Here is a 19,811-nt window from a genome sequence, read left to right on the forward strand (position 1 = left end):
GCATCCTCTAGGAATTGCCTGTTCAGTGACTTTGTGACGTGGAGAGCCTGCATCTGTTCTATTCTAATTAGCCCCGATAAGCCTATTTCCTGTAAATTTGTTTGACCTTTCTTTGAAGTCAGTTATATTTTTCCATTGCCGGCTCTTCAGTTTATTTTCTCTTAATTTTTTTGTTTCATGCCTTTTTAATGGGATTATTCACACTTCACCTACTGGTTTTCAAGGTTCCAAAAAATAGCTGCAGCTAGAATAATAAAGAAATGCTATTTCATAAGCCTGATGATCTGTTTCATGCAGTCTCATCTGAAGTAGGCAAACCTGGGGAGTTAACAGGGAAAGGGTTCACTACCTCTTTTTTTTCCCCATTCCCTGCCTACCTAGTGCAAATCTGTAAACAAATCAACCATAATATCAGTGCCTTTCATTTTACAAAGAAGGAATCCACGTGGGCTAAGAAAGGTTCTAGAAGCAAGGCCCATAATAAAGGCTGGAACAAACAAACCACTAATTCATTTGTGAATGGAGAATTTGACTTCATACTTGAAGAGTACACTTAATTTTATCATCACTCTAACATACCTGTATGTTTGGTAACTGTTTCTGACTTTGATGCCTCCTTTTATGAAGCTAACCATATTCTCATCCTGTTACAAAGGAAGACACACAAGCAATACAAATTTATAAGCATTATAAACATCATCTGGAGATGAACACATGCCCAGAACATAACCATCATCACACACAGTGTAATTCTCTAAGAAACAATATTTATGGCTTCCTTTCTACATTTAAATACTTCTACTCTGTTTATACATATATATATACACACACACACACTATATATATATATTTTTATAAATATATATAAATATACATACACACTTGACTTTGATACCCCCATGACCTGTGGACCATTTGAATTTCCATACTGAACACAAGGAGCTCAGCTAATGAATGGCCTCCACAGTACATGCACTTGTGGCTGCTTCAAAAAAAAGATAAGTTTTCTCATTTGTCCTTCAGCCTGGTTAAGATCTGAATGTTTCCTGGCTCAGCACCAAACACAAGTAACTGCCTGTCCTCGAGTCTACAGAATATAGTTTCATAACCTAAAAATGAAAGCAGGGTAAGTAAAGTTATGAAGGATATGCTCTTTCTGGTCTGAATCAAGTATCTATGAGCCCCATACTTGCATGGTAGCATGGTACTTTACTTGCTATAATGAACTGAGAAGTTACAGGAAAGTAACTTCTGGGGGACCATTAGTCAACAGCTGTATCCCAAAGAGAGAAGTCTTTAGTCTCAGAAATTTCTGGTGTTAGTTTCTTGCTCCATTAATCACATCTAATCTGTTATTCTGGTTTGTTTGGATACTTTGGGACAAGAAGGCTACATGTGTTTTAGCAGATGATTTTTTTCTGGTGGATGGTATTTTGAGAGCCTGAACAACACATTGTGGAAAAAACAGCATAGATGAGATGAATGTTTCACTGTTATTGACAAGAAAATGGGCCCCGGTCATGCTTATCAGGATGTAAACAAATAGACAGAGTCTGGCCCAAAGAGCTTTCCATCTTTCTGCCAGTCAGGAAAATAACTTGATCTGATCAAACTTCCCAAAAGCAAACTCTGGAAGAAACTGAATTACAAGTTAGTGTCAGAAGCCTAACGTCCTGAACTGAAGGGTAGGGGCTTACTTCTGCAGTCTGCTGCTGATCTGCCTTTGACAGTTGTCCTTAATAAAGTTGTCAAGAGTGACAGATGAGAAGATAAGCACCGTAAGCAAACATGTAATTCCTGATGATACATTCCCAGAGACCTGAATCCCAATAATATGCAATCAAAATAATCACACAAAGATGTGATTCTGTTTTGCTTTGTTCTGCAGAACAAACTGTATTACTAATTAGAGAAGACTTGGGCATATCAAACCATATACTCTCAGTTGTATACACAAGACACCACCAACAGAGATAACCAACACAAGAATAGTTCAACCTGTCCATCAAAATCCTGCTACTAATTTCTATGCGCTTTCAGCTGGGTTTTGTTGTTTATATTAAGCATCAACGCAGCAGCTGTTGGAACAGCGTCTTTAATTTTTTAAAACCAGCTCCTGTGCTCAGCTCATGAAAAACTGAATGCAGAATTGGAAGAGGAAGCAAATAAACCAGTCTTCATGCAAAAGAAAATGGGAAATTATTCTTACTCTACAACTTCTTCTGCATTTATAAGCAGTTTTAAAAATGGATAAATGAGAAAACAGCGCTTAAAATTGAGAGACATTACATTAAACATTCTTCTCTTACAGCTATAATGGCGATGTTCTAAAAAATATCACTGCCATAGCTTCAGACATCACTTGAACCGGCCCAGTGCTAGAGGCTACTCATGCCAAGAAGGGATATGGAAATAAACAGACAAAATCATCCAGACGAAAGAGTTTTACACCATCAGGTCAAACAACAACCATCTATACTTCATCAGTTTTAACAAAGAGAACTTGTATGGTATTATATTTGCAATGAGCCATGTAAGAAGCCATACCTGAAGGAATGTGAGTGCTGCTCTTTGAAGTAAACATTCAGCATAGCAAATTTCTGCGTGGATTTCCTCTAATGTCATGAGGGAGGGAAAAAACAACAACAACAACAACAACAAAATCAGTCAGATGAAAAATAATTAAACAAAGCTTTGACCTTTAATAAAGAAATAAACACACAAATCTCAAACTGAGAAAAGTAATTTCAAAATTGGCTGCACTGTTTCAGTTCTAGACTATCAAAGCAGCCCCAAGCAGTAACGATAAGCAATCGTGGTACACAGAGACATTTTCCAGAAATTTCCCAGATTATTTATGGAAATTCTTGAATCTGGAACCTTTGTGGCATTTCCCCATTAACTTCTTGTTATTTCCTTACATTGTAATTTCTGGAAATACTGAGTCAGTAGCCAACATAGAACAGCCATCAACTTTGGACATGGTGACACAGCAATTGCCAAAAAGCAATCCAGAAATCACTGATAAATCATCAGTTCTATCAGTGAGTCTTTCACCTAATGCATTCCTGCCGACTGCCAACTCTGTACAATTCTAATTCCAAAGAAAAAAACCAAACAAAAACAGGCAAATTAAAGGCAGTGTTACCTTCAGTAAAGTTTTCAAGGCTTTGTCTATGCACAAGGTTGTTGATGGAATCAGCTACTGTAGATTTCTTCCTAAATCTGCAGAAAAGTCAGTTCGGTCATTCTGAACACAAAGGAACATGAGAACCGTATCTTTCGTCTGGCTGTCTCTACAGTCTCTAAAATACCTCTGCTGTCCATCAACCCACTGTCATTTCACTACATACGCAAACGTGAGAATATTCCATGTAAAATTCTGTCAGTATGACCCTCCTGAGATCTGCCTTTTATCCTTTGTGCACCTATTTTGATGGTGGAAACAATCAGGCAGCTTTTTGAACCATTTTGTGTGCGTATGCACACTGTTTCAAAACAGCTGGTTACAGCAAAATCATCACCAAATGGAAGGATTCTGCAGCACCTATAAATGGTAAACAGCCTCCAGACACAGAAGAATCAGCACAACGGATAGGACAAAAAACTAACTGAGAATAAAGAAAAATCAGATATTGTGGTAAACAGAAGTTCCCAGGAACAGACTGCTGAAAACACTAAGGTGTGTGGTCTGACCTCATAATCGAGGCTCCTTTGAGCAGGAGGTTGGACTAGGTGGCCTCTTGATGTCAACTTCCAGCTTCAGTAACTGAACTGCCCCACACTTACTTTTGACAGGTAGCTTGAGCTTCTTTCATGGTGTTTCCTGCATTCATTATGTCCTGAGGATCAAACGTCATCATAGCTTGCATTTCCAGTATGGTGGCATAAGTCAGTGCATGATACATGCTGTCTTTAGTTCTGCAAGAAAACACAAGACTCAAAGCAGAGTTGCTTTGTTTTTATTCCTTTAAAAAACAAATACAAATCCAACTCCAGAAACACGTCAGTCTGATAGGAACCAGGTCTAAATGAATTAGAAACCAGGCACAAAAGACATGCAAATAGTTAACATAACTAAGAAATGCTAACAGATTCTGATTTGTAAAGGAAGTCACGTCTACAGCTCCAGTTTCAATAACTGTGCTGAAATGTTCCAGTTCCGAGCCAAGGATAGGTACTTAATGTATATACAGTATAGGAATTAACCACATGGCTAAGCATTCAGGGAAAACAAATCATTTTCCTTTTTCTCTTTAATAAATTACCTAAAGGAACTCAACAATACCTGACAGAAATACAGACATTGTTCTATTTTGGGACAGTTAGTCAGGACAGACTCAAGGAGATAAGTAACACAATACTATAACCTTGGCCAAAGTAGCATCTTCTTCAAACAGATTTTCGTACTAGCAGTATTCCAGTCTAAACCAAACATGATGGCTTTTTCCTCCTCTTCTGTCAGCTTTCCTCCCCAAATTGCTCAATTCAGATGCTATTCTAAGGTACTTCAGATGGTGTCTCTTGCAGAAAACCAAAAGATATGGCAAGAATGCAAGGAATACAAGTAATCCTAATCTGCAGGCATTGCTAGCACCATTTCTCAGGCAGGCAGGGTTTATACACTGCACACACAGCATTTACTTCATATCCATGTTATAACCATCTGCTAACAAATCTAAGTATCTTCAGTCCTCGATGTCCAACAAAGACAACTTGGGAAACAGGCTGAAGGGAAAGCTCAGATGAATTCCTTCTATAGACACTCTCTGTGGACCTTTCTAATTCACTCACGACCAATTCCACAACTCAGATAAACACTGGGAGCTACATTTGTTATTTCAATTATTTATACTTTTAGAACGGATCAGATAGGTCACTATTGCCAAGCCTTCACAAGATCTCAATTCACTTGCATTCTCCTCTGGGTTTACATATCTGGGTTGCACTGAAATATAATCTTAAGGGTAATTTAAGACAACCCTGCACTCATCAGTGATCTATAGTACCTCACTGTGGTGATCTGAACCCCTTTAAGCTTTCTAGCCATTCATACACCATTACACACTGATTCTTTTGCTGACTGAAGTGAAACACCCCAAAATGTCCTCAGGAGTTCCTGAGGTACAACATGCAATAAAATAAACAAAGAGAAATCCCAGCAATTATATGATCCAGACTCACCTTGTATCTGTATGTTTTCAGATTTAGGGATTACAATTATACCTAGTGCTGGCACAGACAGCATTACACACACACACACACCTGGCATTTCCCTTGCCAGCCTCCATCACAGTGCCAGAGGGCTCCTTTTTGCCAAGACACATGGCACAGCATGCTGGCTAAACTGAAGAGATTTGCAGCGCACATCTTTAAACCATTCAAAAGGAAGCATTTACTGACTGCCCTTAAAACATAGTTGCACATGTTAGGTAACCTGTGGATATAACAAGTCGCTCCAACCAGCCTCTAAGCCAATCTAGCAGAAAAGCCATTTTGGGAAATGACCTACAGCTGTAAGCATTGCGAGCCTCAAAACTATGCAGACATCCATCTCATCTCCACAGTGAAAAAGGAGAACAGACCAATAATAGAGAAATTGGTTTAAAATCCCACGGAGTTAGGACAACTCTGCCTCAGTCTCCCAGACTGACAGTCTTTCAGTAGACTGACAATATAAGTAGAAAAGAACAAATTATAGCATGCCAACCTATGAAGTGTTCCTATTCATTTAACTTCTCATCAACCTCAGCTGGCACAGATAAACACAATTCACCTCAGATTTATTACAATAAAATCCTTTCAAATTCAAAGCAGAGGGAAAGCACTAAAATAGACCTCTTCCAAAAGTTCAGAAACTTGCTGTCAGAATCAAGGCAGGTAAGCATTAAATCCACTGTTCTGAAAACTCATATTTTTCATATACACAACGGTAAAGAGGGATTTCCCTCTCCAGCAATTTGCTGGATGTAACAGTTTTGGGTTGTTATTTTCTTTTGCTTTCAGTTCCTCAGCAGGACATTTCGACTCTTCCTCAGGATACTGCTGGAGTTAAGTAGTCTTTCTGACATAAACTAATACTCTGATTAATCACTCGCCCAAATAGTTGGTATCACATGGCTGAATAAGAGGATTATATCTTTAGGCATTTATGGAGTTATGCCACACATCTGCTCTCCAACTGCAGTACAACCACTATCATCTCTGTAGTGCTGCCCTTCCTCAACCTGCACCTGTTCCCACTTGAAACAAGCACCTACAGGAAGAAACCCATAACTCTCCTCTCCAGATGAAGTGTGAAAACCTAAAAGCCGGGTGTGTTTTAACTGACTCAAGGCCAATCTTCAGTGTGAGAAACACAGAGCCTAACATCCTTTTGGGGATTCTTTAACAGTAGCTGAATAGTAGGACATGCATCACTAGCTTATAGAAAGCCCAGGGTCAATTTGGTGAGCTAATTTAGCATCAAAATGCTCGTATCTAGTGAAACAAATCCAACAGCAAGGACTGAAGAGGAGTCTGTTCATCAAGGCATATCCAGGAACGAGGGATCAGGGTTCAAACACTAGCTGCCTCAGTAGGATGCGGACACATGGGGATCAAAAGGTTTCCCCTGCTCTGCCCAGAAATTCCACCAGAAGCCCAAGGAACCTGCTAGAGTACTGCAGGGACACTTCCATACAAAGCCTCCATTTTGAGAACTGGACACCTTGCAATAAAGACTTATTTCCTATGAAAATTCCCCACAGACATTAAGTTTACAACTAGCAAAGACCATTTTAATCAACGACTGGTCTGGTTCCCCAGTCAGTACATGTCAGAGGAATGGTCTAAATCTGGTCTAAGCCAAAACGCATGAATACCCCCCAGCCTGTCTGAAATAAACTTTTCTATAAGATATGGAGTTTAGTAAGTAATTTCAGCTAGGAGGTGAGACATAATTAAGTCAGGTTTTGGCAGCAATATATATAAAAGTTCTTCTTACAAAGAATATAAAGTTGTGCTCCTCCAGACTCCAGTCATTAAATAAAAAGTGGAAATACTGATCTTCTTCACGTTCTTGACATTCTTAACCATAAATAGCTAACCTGAGCTTTCTGTGGAGCTGCACCCTTTATCCAAACACAGTCTAGATCTTCAGTCTACCTCCATGTGCTTCCCCTTACTCTTGTACTGCTCAGTTTGACCATCACAGTTCTGACAAAACATCTCTGCCCCAATGAACAGCTCCACGGTTGGTTCTATCCTACGAGAACATTTTAGCACACAACAAAGGAAGCCATTACAAAAGGTTTCTATTCAAATCTTAATAACTGCCTTTAGCTTTCTAAAGCTCAGAATACACAAGGTAACATTTCATATTGCAATTTAGATTTTGAAAAATTCCAGTGATAGTAAAAACGTACCACAGACCTCCACTATTCTGATAGCAGTTTTACAGGCAACCAATAAAGGAGAATGTCATCAAACCCACCTGACATATTCATATGTGGAAGTGTTTAACTCACCTTTCAAACACAGCCATTCCAGAATCAACATTAAACTATCATCTCCAACAGCTTTTGGAGACTATTTCCTGAATAAAATCTGCTACCCAGAATGAATCATTCTTGTGTTTCTACCATACAAGCAGCAAGACAGATGTGCCGCAGCTTCACCAATGATCCAGATTACTTTGTCAAGAACTTATTTTTTACCACTCTCCCAAGAGATCCAATACCAGGTGGTTACACCACTCTTTCCTTCAGGATAACTGTTAAAATATCAAAGATTTGTTTCATAAAAAGGAATAAGAAATCTTGCTCCCATCTACTCTTTCTGAGCTGATTAACTTGTTTTCAACTAAACTAAATAAGAGCTAAAAGCTCAGTCAGCTTTTAATTGATTTGCTGTATCTTGAGGTTGAGAAGGAACACAATGTGTGTGCCCACCACAGTGAGTGGAGCGGACTGCCTCACTGATACTCCCTGTCACAGTTAAGAAAGCACATATTAAAAATAACTACTGTGTTTGGTGACTGAATTTAATGATTTGCTTGGACTTCTTAGACTTAGTACCAGTGTTCCATATAAGAGATCAAACTAATTAAACTCAGAGCAGAAGTTAAAAGAGAATTGGAGCCCACCACTGTACAATAACCATGTTAAGAAAGAAAACTGACTCTACAACTTCTTTGCTAGAACAGTTTCAGGAAACAAAATGTTCTGTGCTATGAAGCAAGAACACCAGATTATAATTTTTATGAAACAAAATCTCATCTTTATGGAGGATATTATTTTCCTAACAGATAAAAAGAGCTTTATCTCAACAAGTCTAGACAATATCCTTAGCTATTTCTTTTTAAGCTGCTAGGAGAGATCTGATTTTAACTCTCATACATTGCCAAAATCTGCTCTCAGTTACACGTGGTACAGATCAGTTGGAAATACACTCACTGTGGAAACCAAATCTGAGTAATTTAGTGAATATACAATAATGTAACATGGAGCAGAGTATGTCCTACCACACAACCAGTAAAGCTGCAAAATTGAGGGTAAGATATTCTTTACAAGCACGTAGAAATTGAGAAGTATTTCTTTAAACAAAGATGTTTACGGACTGTGAAAATCAATTCTGAATCTCAGCATACTAAAAGGCAGCAGTGAGGAACTGATGACTCCCAAAGAAAACAGTCAGCATTACCACATGTGCCCTCTGAAGAGATGGGTATTTTGATGGGTATCATCTGTGGGGAAATTTAGCATCTTGTTTCTGCATCACGCCTGCAGACAGCATAGGTCTGCACTTCCCTTGCTGCCAAAGGACAACAGGAATAAGGCTTTTTCATAACAACAGGCTAATGTGAAAAATCAGCTTCAAAACTGTTTTGCAATAAAGCAATACACTCAGGTACAGAAACAGAATAGCAGCTCACAAAATGTATCCTACAGGGCCCAACAAAAGCTGGATGGAAACAACATGCAATACAAGAAAATGGATTCTCAAAAAACAACGCAGCCTCACCAGGTTTTGCAGTGCATTGAAACCTCCTTTCAATTAAGTATCTCCCTGTCTTATGCTAGGAACTGAATAAGCATTTCCAGATGGGCACAGGAGCTTCACTACTAGAGTTTAATGATAACAGCCATTCTTCTTGCAATTTTAATGACATCTTCTGATGATACATAAGCACAACACAACATTGCTGCGAATAAAACCAATTCTAGCAACACACTCGAGCCTACAGTTTATCACAAATGTCTTTCAGAGTGTACTTAACTGGGTAAGCCATAGATTTTGGTATCAAAAAACTGAGGTGACCACCTCAACGAAGCAAAGCAGATCTCCAGCATTCACTAATCCCTGATGGATTTCAAGCACACACTTCTGCCCTTAAGTGGCTCCTGCCTCAGCAGTCACAACCTGCAGAGGACTTGGAGGGAGGAAGTGAAGGAGGTGCAGAACACTGATGCTATGCTTACGGATGATTTAGGTAAGTAAAAGGATACATGGGTAGAAAGGAAGCTGATGCAACCTGCTACTCCTGCTGCTGCTGAGGATATCTGAGGACTCATACAGGTCTGAGCAAATGTACACACCGAGAGCCATAATGTTTACTGAAAAGTGTTTGCATGTCATTTCACTGAGTTCTGCATGCGAACACCCAGAGCTCTGGTTACATGACTCATCAGATCACTGATATCTCCTGACACCTCTGAAGTCATGCAGTTAAGGATAAAGGAAATGGCAAACTGAGGTGGCAAAAGAGAAAACCTCCATGATCAACAAATTTCACTCGATATTCCAGTGATCTGAAAGAAGGCACAATGTAATTTGCTGATGGCTCAAAAGTAAATGGAGCAAGCTGAGGGGAAAAAAAAAACATGAATTAACCATAGACTTGACAAGCCAAGAGCACAGGTAACTTCAGGACAGGGTATGAAAAAGAACTCAGAGAAATTGGCAAAATAAAACAGTTTTTAGAAGTTTTGGACCTCACCGACTGCAGGTGGGCAGCAATGCAATAAGGACACATGAGCACAACACTGGGTTGTAAAATAAACCATGAGAAAGTTCCTGCAAGTGGGGATGTATTAAAGAAAATAACAGTAATAACCATGCCACAAAGCAAACTCTCTTTCTCTATATATATATGTATGAATTGAAACCTTGAGTAACATGCCCTAAGCTTGACAATTCATTATCAGTTACTGACGTAGGACTACCAACGCTTGTTATATGCAAGAAAATATGGGAAAGGAGGAAGGGAAAAAAAAGCATCAGAAGATGGATTTTACTTTCAGGAGACAAAAATCTCATACCCTGTGCTACAGCAACAAGGGTCACTTCTTTGGACAGCAGTTCAGAACTTTCTGTAGTTACCTTTGATCATCGTGTTATTTACTCAACCAAGTGTAAAGCACTTATTCTGGTTTAATATGTTATTTACATTCCCTTTCTGAACCAAAACCACCCAGTCTTATCAATGATTAGTAAGAGAACTAGCTGCCTAGTTAATTCTTATGAGAGATGGTGAAGCAGAAAATAAACAAATGAAAACATAAAAGTAGCCAACTTACTTTGCTTGTAAAGAAGCCAAAGCATCTGAAAACTTGTTGCTAAGAAATAAATCCAGAGCTGCCATGCACTCATGCAATGCCACGTTGAGGTCTGATGCTGGTGACCTGCCAGAAGAAGAGAAAATACACTCAGCACATCTGTCCTCCTCCTAGAAGTGCAATACTTGTACATTTCAACTTCCCAGTGCTAGACTTACTCCCAGTCCACTCCTAATGCTTGCAATTAATGCCCTTTTTTTCATGTGTCTCTTATCTGAACTCATGCTTTGGGACACCTGGAAAGCAGTTCAGGTTTTCTGGCTCCTGATCATAGAAAAGGAACGTGTGCTGCTAATGGGAACCTGTGCAGGCAGCAGTACCAGGTGGGAGCAGGGCATTTTGATGAGCTCATTCAGCAGCAACACAGGGCATGAGCCTCAAAAAGACTGCAGGTTCATTCACTGCCACTTGCTTAAGGGTCAGATGATTCCAAACTACACCAGATTGTTCTTCCAGCTGCTGCAGTTGCTGTGGTTTAGCTCACACTCAGCTTGGTTCCTGACCAGCAGACTACTACAGACACACAAGTTGGTTAAAGCCTCACAGTGTGCATGTTCCTGGGAACATCACTGTCCCTCAGAAGCAATGCTGCACTCCAGCACAAGTCTGCTGCTGCATCTCCAAGTCAGAAGACTATCTTTGTAGTCTGACTGTACATTTCTCCTTCACGGCACTCTGATGTCAGCCTGACCTTCCAACAAGGGCTCTCAGCTGGTCTGTGGGTTACTGGCAAAGGGATAACACAGACCAGCTGAACACATTTGGGCCCAAGTTCCTCCCCATCGGAACTGCTGGCCACAAATCCGCAGAAGAAACAAATTAGGCCTTGTACTAACAAAGTTAAAGTAACCTGGTCAGTGTCAGGACAGTTGAAACATCTGCATCTAAGGATCAAAGAGCTACACAGCATTAATGTGTCACATGTAAGTTTGGTCCAAAAATTGCCAAGAAAATACAAAAAAAAATCCTCAGTGGGTTTCTGACTCCAACAGCTCTAAGAGATGCAAACTGCCTCGTTAATGGGAAACTGTTACTGCCTTAAACAACAGCAAAACACAGCCTGCCGAAAGGAGAAAAAGGCAGTAAAATCCCAGTATCGTCTTCAGGAAAGAAGATAGGGGAGCGCAGAGCAGACAGATAACATCAGCAGTAACCAGTGCAGCTGCATTCTGGTTTTGACCTTAATAAGGACTGCAAAGAAAGACCATTACTATATATATATGAAAACCAGGATTGTAGGTTTCAAGAGACATCACACGATGCTGTTCATAGTGGCTGCTGTCACCACACCTGAGATGCACTGCAAATCCTGCACACAGGAGACTCTCTGAGTGGTCTGCAAACATGGATTAACCCAGCACTTCCTTGTGCAATGTGCCTCATCATGCCAGCCTGGCTTCCCAAGTCTGTTCTGAGCACGACTTACAGTAACTTTGTTGCCCGCATACATTATGGCTCTTATGTGCTTTCTTAAACCCTGAAACAAACATTTAGCAGTACATAAAACACACTTTCTTTTGCTATGAAATGTCTGGACTAGTAACATTTGATCTGGTTTTGTTTTGTTCTGTTTATCTCCATGCAGGACAATTATAAATCAAAACCCATTCAATACAAATAAACCTTTTCAAAATACTCCTTTTAAAACAGAAAGATAATAAATATATTTTTAAAAATACATTTAAGTTCGAGGCACAAATAAAATACATTCATTAGTTGGTACCTTCTCAGGAATAAGAATTATTAGCACAGTGCCACCCTCAGCAGCAGCAATAACATCAGCTGCACGCTTCCCTAATGCTCCAAAGAAACCAGAGATTTCATGTAGCTCCCAAGTAAAGGGCTTATGACCTGAACTAAGGCACACACCTTCCATAAATGCTACACATGATCACTCATTGCTGCAGACAACAGGACAAAAAGACAGACCTGAAACTAGAAATGCTGAGCGCTGTATCAAAGTGATTAGTCATGCTTCAGCAGGCTGCAGATTCCCTCCTGCTCCCGGCTGTAAGATCAGAACTGCCTCTAATCCACATGGAAAACACCATGCCCTGCCCCTTACCTTTCTGCCAGCGCTGTGGTGTGCCCCGACATGGCCATATGTGCCCTGTACAGCAAGCCCAGGCGCTGCCTGCAGCCCCAACACAGCCAGGGACAGCGTGAGCATCGCTGCTGCAGGCACAGCACGTCACGGTGAGCGCCTGGGAGCCAGCCACAGCGTGCTGCTACTACTGACCTGGGAGGTGCTGGCACAGTAGCTACAGACCTGCCTAGGGTTAGTACTGCACCAGCTACTTCACTCAGCGCCAAGGTAGAAGTCAAATCCCCAGCTAATTACAGACCCAAACACACAGCAGCATCAGAAGCCTACAAACCGGAATGGGGAGTCAAACGAGGCCAGCTGAAATGCAGAGAATTGAGGCATTAATTGCTGTCAGAGTGAGAAGCAGACAGGTGAGAGTGCTTTGTCCCATCAAGTGACTATGCAGCCCAGGCCTGAACCCACCACCCAGCTGTGGTGTGGTCCCCAGGGCCCTGGAAGGTTGGGTGACATTATGGTCTTTGTACAAACCTCTTTAATGTCATGCAAAGGGTAACAGTTGGGCACTAACAATTGAATAAGTGGGGTGAGCTCATCTGGCTATGTCCAAAATAAAACAGTGCACACTCCCGAACTGCTTTGCTGGTGTATCAGCACCACTACCCCCTGCAACTAAGGGAAGCAGCTGTGATCACCAAGAGCCCAGGCAGCTGCACTGCAGAAGCTGATTGATTAAGAGCTCATTTTTGCTAAGAGCGCATCATCTAATGGTAGAAGTTTTCTCCCGTGCACGGTCCTGTTGGTTAGCTTACACAAAGCAGTACCAACAACAAAGATGCCAGCTGCAAGAAGAGGACCCCAAAACGACAAACTAAAAAGGATCATTTTGGGAAGGTACTCGGAAGACATTAACACACCTGATGAAATCTCCTGCTGTTTTTATGATGTCCTGTACAGGAAAAAGCCTGTGCTGTGCTTGCTATAAAAATTACCCTATCAGAGCCACTGGCTGCCCCTGTAATGACTGCATTACAAGTTCCTAACAGCAGTGTGTACCTGGGCTGCAGCCCGAGATAAGACATTATCCTTTTTTTCCCCAGTTGGAAGTAATCACTGATTACAACTTACAATTAACCCAGGTGCTTCTGTGCCTTCATAATGAGCTACTCTGGAAAGGCTGCTCATCATTTCCCTGCTTTACCCGATGTCTAACCGGTCCCGTATCTCCAAAATTGGCCTCCAAAGCCGTGTGCGTTGAAGGCTGCGCTGCTCCTGCCAAGTACTCCAAGACTTGAGCTGGCAGCTTTCCTTTGAGCACCGCTTGTCTGGTAACAATTACAGCTCAGACAACCTCTCCTCCTCCCCCACGTTTTCTTTTCAACTAAAGAAAACAAAACTAAGATCAGGAATATTTCCAAGTTCGGGTTCTCTTTCCCTCGGTTTTAGAAGCTCCTTTTCTATTTCTTGATATTTTTTGGCTGCAGGTCTTGCGAGGACAATCACGTGCTTCTCTTATTAACGAAACCATCGTTCTCTGCCCTAAGGACCACCGCAGGGTGTTTCACAAAGGCCAGCACATCCTGTGGCTCAATGTAAGACCTGAGCTCCTTGACCCCACAGTGTCCCATCAGAAGGATGCTGACTCAGGGCATCCCAGGCAATGCTTATGCATCAGATCCTCCTCACGCTAACAGCAATACAGAACAGAATACAGAAGCACGCTAAGCAAAATTAAATACCCGAATACTAATGAGAAGGCTGTTCAAAAGCACAAGGATCATAATGGTGTTCACAGGCAAAAAGGGGGAAGGGGATTTCTACTCATTTATTTCTGAAGACAGGGCTTAAAATACTTCTGCACGGGTTCGATTTCACTGTGTGTGCGATGCTGACTGATGTCTCACTATGAGTGCAGAGCACATGAGCTTATTGGTTTTACAGATTTCTTTAATAAAAAGAATCTCGAGTCTTGTATTCTGCAAAGTGCTGACCGACAATGCTGACCGCTGCTAAAGCAATGACCGACAATGTTTTCATCTTACTGGGGAACAACAGAGAAGCCACCGTAGTGAACACCAACCTGGGTTCTGGCCGCAGCCCTGCCTGTATGTGCAACTGCTCTTCTACCAGAACGCACCTCAGAGCACAACAGAGGCTGTGCTTCTGCTTGGAAAGGAAGAAGAGCGCATCTGCAGGGCTGAAAACCCAGCTCAGAAGGTTCCTGTTAAGTACTTGTGAAGTATTTGCTCTTAATTTCATTCTATATTTAACAGCTTGGACAATATGGTATTTTGGCTTCCATTAGCCCCTTTGTGACAAGGGATTTCTCTCCAACAGCCTCATTTTTTACAAGACAATGCCGATCATAAGCTATTTTAAGGCAGCACAAACTCTCCTTGTACTGGCAGAAAGGACAGGGCTGCACCAACACAATTCTTTATTTCAAGGTACTTGTGTCATTAGCAAAGGCATTTGTCAGCCCACCTTCACCACTGTGATGCTGAAGACCTCACTGCATACACAAAGATGACCATTAGCACTGCCTTTACATTCAGCCAGCGCTCCTTCTAACGGTGCAGTCAAAAGAAAGCCATGAAAAAATAATGAATTCTTGGACAATCTCTTTATGCAGCGTGAAATGGAACTGAAGAGATCAGTCAAATGCCCAGAGCTGCTGCTTTTCTTCCAACGAGGAAGCAGTAAGGAAGCCATGCAGCTCTCCCTGCAGACACTGAGCTGGCTCTGTCTGTATCTGTGCTAAAGCTTTAACCACACGCAGACCTGAGGAGCACCCACAGCATCTCTCTAGAGTCACAGACTTGGTTCTTAATAGAACCTACCTAGTTTCAAGCAACTCTAACGTACAAACGTGACCTGGCTTACCGGTACGCAGGACATCCATCCCTCTCAAACAGATCCCCACTGACTACAGAAGTTAATACCACACTGCCTCGTGTTCTCGTGATGCTGGGCAGACACAGCACAGTTAGGAGAGGACACACCGTGGTTACTGCCTTTGGCCATGATGAGTTTACTGCCTCCTTCCTAAACACAAGGATGACCACTTAGAGCCAGGCTGTGTGACAAATGTTCTGATCTCAAGACTGAAAAACATCCCTACATGCAAAGAAAACAAACCCATCTCTTGGGAAGAATCCCTTTTTTGTTTTGCCAGCAGACCCAAAACTTCTCAGATCAGAAACAATCTTGTAAAGAACCAGAATGCAACTCTGGTTAATAATTCGTTGCCATTCACTTTTCAGACAATACAGAAACTTTTCCATAAGTCAAAAGCAAATAAGTTTATGCAAGAAAATTAATTCTCCTCTATCCCTTCCTGGTTGATGTGCCAAAGCAGTAACACAGCAGCGTTCTCTGCTCTCGAGCACACTTCTGGCTTGTGCCTAACACCCCCAAGGTGCTGCAGAAATGCCATTATTTCTACCAACAGCAAAGCAAGCAGAAAGGTTTGAATGTTGCCTGAATGTTTTGTAGAGAAACACAAAACCAACGCGATGATGAAACTAGCAGACCTTTGTCAGTACTTAAAAGCACACAGGGATGGTGACACAGCTTATTGTAGACTGGTTTGAGTTGGAAGAGACTCTTAAACACCATCTAATCCACCCCCTCACAACGAAGAGGGACACCCTCAGCTCCAATGGGTGTCCAGAGTCCCATCCAGCCTGACCTCGGGTGTCCGCAGGGATGGGGCACCCACCAGCTCTCCGGGCAACCCATCCCAGTGCCTCGTCACCCCTACTTTAAAAGCTGCATTCCTTCAAGCCTGCCTAAATCTCCCCTCTTGTAGTTTGAAACTGTTTCCCCTTGTCCTATCACGACAGACGTCGCTGAAGAGTGTCTCCCCTCCTCCTTACAGACCCCCTTTATTTCTGAGGCCATCTCAGCTCTGGAAGCCGCCAGCTGCCGATGTCTCAGCAGTGTCACAGGCTTCTGTTGCAAACATACTCTGCTTTGGGCTCTTAGGTTTCAGTGACAGCTCCCGGAACAAAGGGATGTGGCCAAGCAGTCCAGGAGAGGAGCAAAGTCCAGCAAGTCAGCAGTCTCCTGCTCTGCCCTTGGTCCCACCACTGTTTGACTTGCAGTGAGCAGGATCTGCGTTGCATTACGCTGACAGCTCTCATCCTGTATTTGAACAGGCAAACAGCGCAATAAATTCACTTAGGTAGATCTGCTCAGACAAATAAAAAGTCTACGTGTGTCCTTTCTGCAGCTCCCTTTCCGTGAGCAGCGGCTGGTTTGCTGCTGTGACAGCTCATAAAATAAACGTGCATACGTACACAGTCTGACAAACTGCAAATCCTCAACCCAGTACAGAATGCAGCAACACTGCAACCAGAGGAAATTTTCATCACAAATCACCCCGTATTAACGCTTAGCAGCTCCTTTTCATGGATTCAAATGCTCTACAGTCTGTCACTTTTGAAGTACGGATGTGAATCATGCCATGCTTTTTCTTTTTTGGAAGGGTCTTAAGTTCTTCAGACAACCTTACAACATCCATTTGCTCTTCTCCCCCAAACCCTCCAAGTCTCAGTTTTGCTATGTCTGGCTGAGCTGTACTTCTGACAGTTATATACCGTCTGTAAAGGTCTAACCCCGTCCAGATTAAAAGGAATGAGCAAGAGCTGCACCAGATCACTATCCAGCAGCAGTGCATTTAAGCTCACCAGGTCCCCTGAGTTACCCACACACCCGACTTCAGCAGTTTGCAGTCTGCTTTGTGCTTCTCTGTGTTTACTTCTTTCAGATGTCAACGTGGTGAAAAACACAAAAGGGATGAAGTAACATTTGAGCCCCAAAGGCATTTTCCTGCAGTATTTATTCTGAGCTGCAATGATTTGTTTTGCTTCTTGTTTGCATTAGAAATATGTAACTCGTTTATAAAATGAACTATTCAGTCACAGTCTCTTTACTGCAACTTAGAAACCAGGCTTCTGTTCTAATTCCCTTGCTGAGCAGTACTTGAGGCTCTCAAACGTACATACAGGGATGACAAAATGCTTTGGGCAAACGGCAGACTGTTGGCATGCCTTTAATTATCGCTTTAAAGGAAATATCAGCGTATTTTTCCCTGAGAGCTTCCAATAAATGGAGTTAGTATTTGAGAGGTTATCTGCACAGCGTACTTCACGGTACCGTGGCCAATAACAATGCCACATTCTCTCCAATTAAATAAAAATTGAAGCACGGCACTTCAGTACAACCCTTTTATAAGTCCCTTCAACCTGCAAACTGAATCAGTGCTGGAGAGCAGTGGAAGTTTTAGCAGCAAGGCTTCTTGGCACTGCTAAAGCCATTCTGAACGTTTGCTCTTAGGCACAACTGCCTCGGGAAGGACCCAGACTCACGTTTGAGACTCCAGTCTGGTATATCTGAATGACCATCCCCTCCCTCAGACACCTTCTCGTTACTCTTTTCCCACCAAAGACAACTGAAATTTCAGCATCAAAGAGAAAAAGCCTCCCCAGAAAAACCACCTGCAGAACGAGAGGTTATTTTCCGTCACTCCTTGCTCAAAAACCTGCTGTTTGTTCTCAGTGCCAAGCAGCCCGCTGGATCATCCTGCGCTCCAGCCACAACCTAATAACTTCAGTCTGTTCACAAAGCATCTCCAAAACCTCAGGAACCAGGAGTTCAGCCCTATGGAAACATTTCCTAAATCATTCAGTATAAAGGTATAGCTTTAAGTAAAAACATGCGGCGTAACATGCGAACACTAATCGGTTATCCAATATTTAGCAAAAAACAACCCTGATCTGTAACACGTCTCAACTCCGGCATTTTGGAGCACAGCAGCCGAAGTATTTTTCTTTCTCAAGGTGCTGCTACGTGGCCATTGGTTCCAGCAGATGGAGCTGCAGAAAGGCAACGAGGCCTCACAGCGCAGTTTCCAGCCCCGTCTGTCGGACACCCCCCTGTAACAGCATCCAACAAACTGCTTTGGGACTCTGCAAACGTTCAGAACTTTCCGACACACCACGAACTCTTGTTCGCACAGAGGCTGGTGACGCACTGAAACAGGTTGCCCAAGGAGGCTGTGGATGCCCCATCCCTGCAGGCATTCAAAACCAGGCTGGATGTGGCTCTGGGCAGCTGGTTGGCGACCTCGCACATAGAAGGAGGCTGAAACGAGCTGATCACTGTGGTCCTTTTCAACCCAGCCCGTTCCACGACTCTATGATTCGACCAGCGCCGAACAGCCTCGCTGACCCCTCACAGAGCTGCAACTCCGCTATTTTTACCCCGCACAGCTGGAGCAGCAGCAGGTCGTTTCAGAGGTCGCAGTCAAGCAGCGCACCCACAAGCAAAACCCGGCGTCTTCCTCAGGTTAGAATGCAACCTGCCAGCACACGTGGAACGACGGGGGGAGACGGGGGTGGGTGGCGAGGCGCATCGCCCCGCTCCGAAACGTGACGGCGAAGATTAAACGCACACGCGTGTTCTGAAGGACTGCGGCACAGGTTCGGCATCTGCTCTGACCTCCCACGCGAGAGAAGGGAGGGAAAAGAAGCACCTGAAAGAAAGAGCCGGTTTCCCCGCCCGTCGGTGGCGCCGCGTGCTTCGGAAGGGCTGCTCGCCCGGCCCTCCGACCCCCGGCTGAGACGGGACGGCTCTCACCCACCCGGCCGCGCCGCGCCGCCCCCCGCGGCCTGAGATGAGCCGTCCCCGCGCCCCCCGCCCGCACCTGGCCTGCCCGCTCCTGTCGCTGCCCGCGGGGGGCTCCATAGAGGCGGCACGTCGGGCTCCAGCGGCTGCGGAAAGGCTGCGGGCGGTGCTGCCGCTGCCGGCGGTGCTGCTGCTATTGCTGCTGTTATTGCTGCTGTTGCTGCTGCTGTTGCTGCTCCCCGGCGCGAGCGGCCGCCGCAGCCACCTGGCATGGTGTGAACCGGCAGCAGCCGGGAGTCTCGCGCATGTTCGGGCAGGGCTGGGCCCCGCGACGGGCCGCCCACACAGGTGAGCGGCTGCGGCAGCGCCCGCTCCGCCCCGGGCGGTGCGAGGACGGGACGCCGGGCAGGGAGGGCGGAGCGCTGCGAGCAGGTGGGGGGGATCCGGCTCCTCTCCCGTGTCCCACGCAGGGTTCGGCCCCAAACCTGCTGCAATGGCCGCGGGTGTGAAGCTGGAGCCCTCCTGCCCACAGCACAGCG

The 19,811-nt window shown here is 43.6% G+C and overlaps 1 protein-coding gene across 4 annotated transcripts in view; it reads right to left on the reverse strand.

The window, feature by feature from the left end:
- Positions 1–19,599, reverse strand: part of TTC39A (tetratricopeptide repeat domain 39A) — a 39,827-nt gene extending 20,228 nt beyond the window's left edge. The window contains exons 1-6 of one of the 4 annotated variants that reach the window (XM_072342828.1): positions 12,664–12,879; positions 10,560–10,664; positions 3,790–3,921; positions 3,149–3,225; positions 2,548–2,615; positions 580–644 (exon numbers count right to left, since the gene is read on the reverse strand). In XM_072342828.1, coding sequence (XP_072198929.1) covers positions 580–644; positions 2,548–2,615; positions 3,149–3,225; positions 3,790–3,921; positions 10,560–10,664; positions 12,664–12,701 — 485 coding nt within the window. In that variant the 5' untranslated portion in view covers positions 12,702–12,879. Of the gene's footprint in view, positions 1–579; positions 645–2,547; positions 2,616–3,148; positions 3,226–3,696; positions 3,922–10,559; positions 10,665–12,527; positions 12,578–12,663; positions 12,880–19,351 lie in introns of those variants that run through there. The other 3 variants (XM_072342827.1, XM_072342826.1, XM_072342829.1) reach the window with 3 other exon arrangements.
- Between the last annotated feature and the right edge of the window lie 212 nt (positions 19,600–19,811).

The sequence above is a fragment of the Excalfactoria chinensis genome, chromosome 8, assembly GCF_039878825.1.
Source record: "Excalfactoria chinensis isolate bCotChi1 chromosome 8, bCotChi1.hap2, whole genome shotgun sequence".
Taxonomy (NCBI): Eukaryota; Metazoa; Chordata; class Aves; order Galliformes; family Phasianidae; genus Excalfactoria; species Excalfactoria chinensis.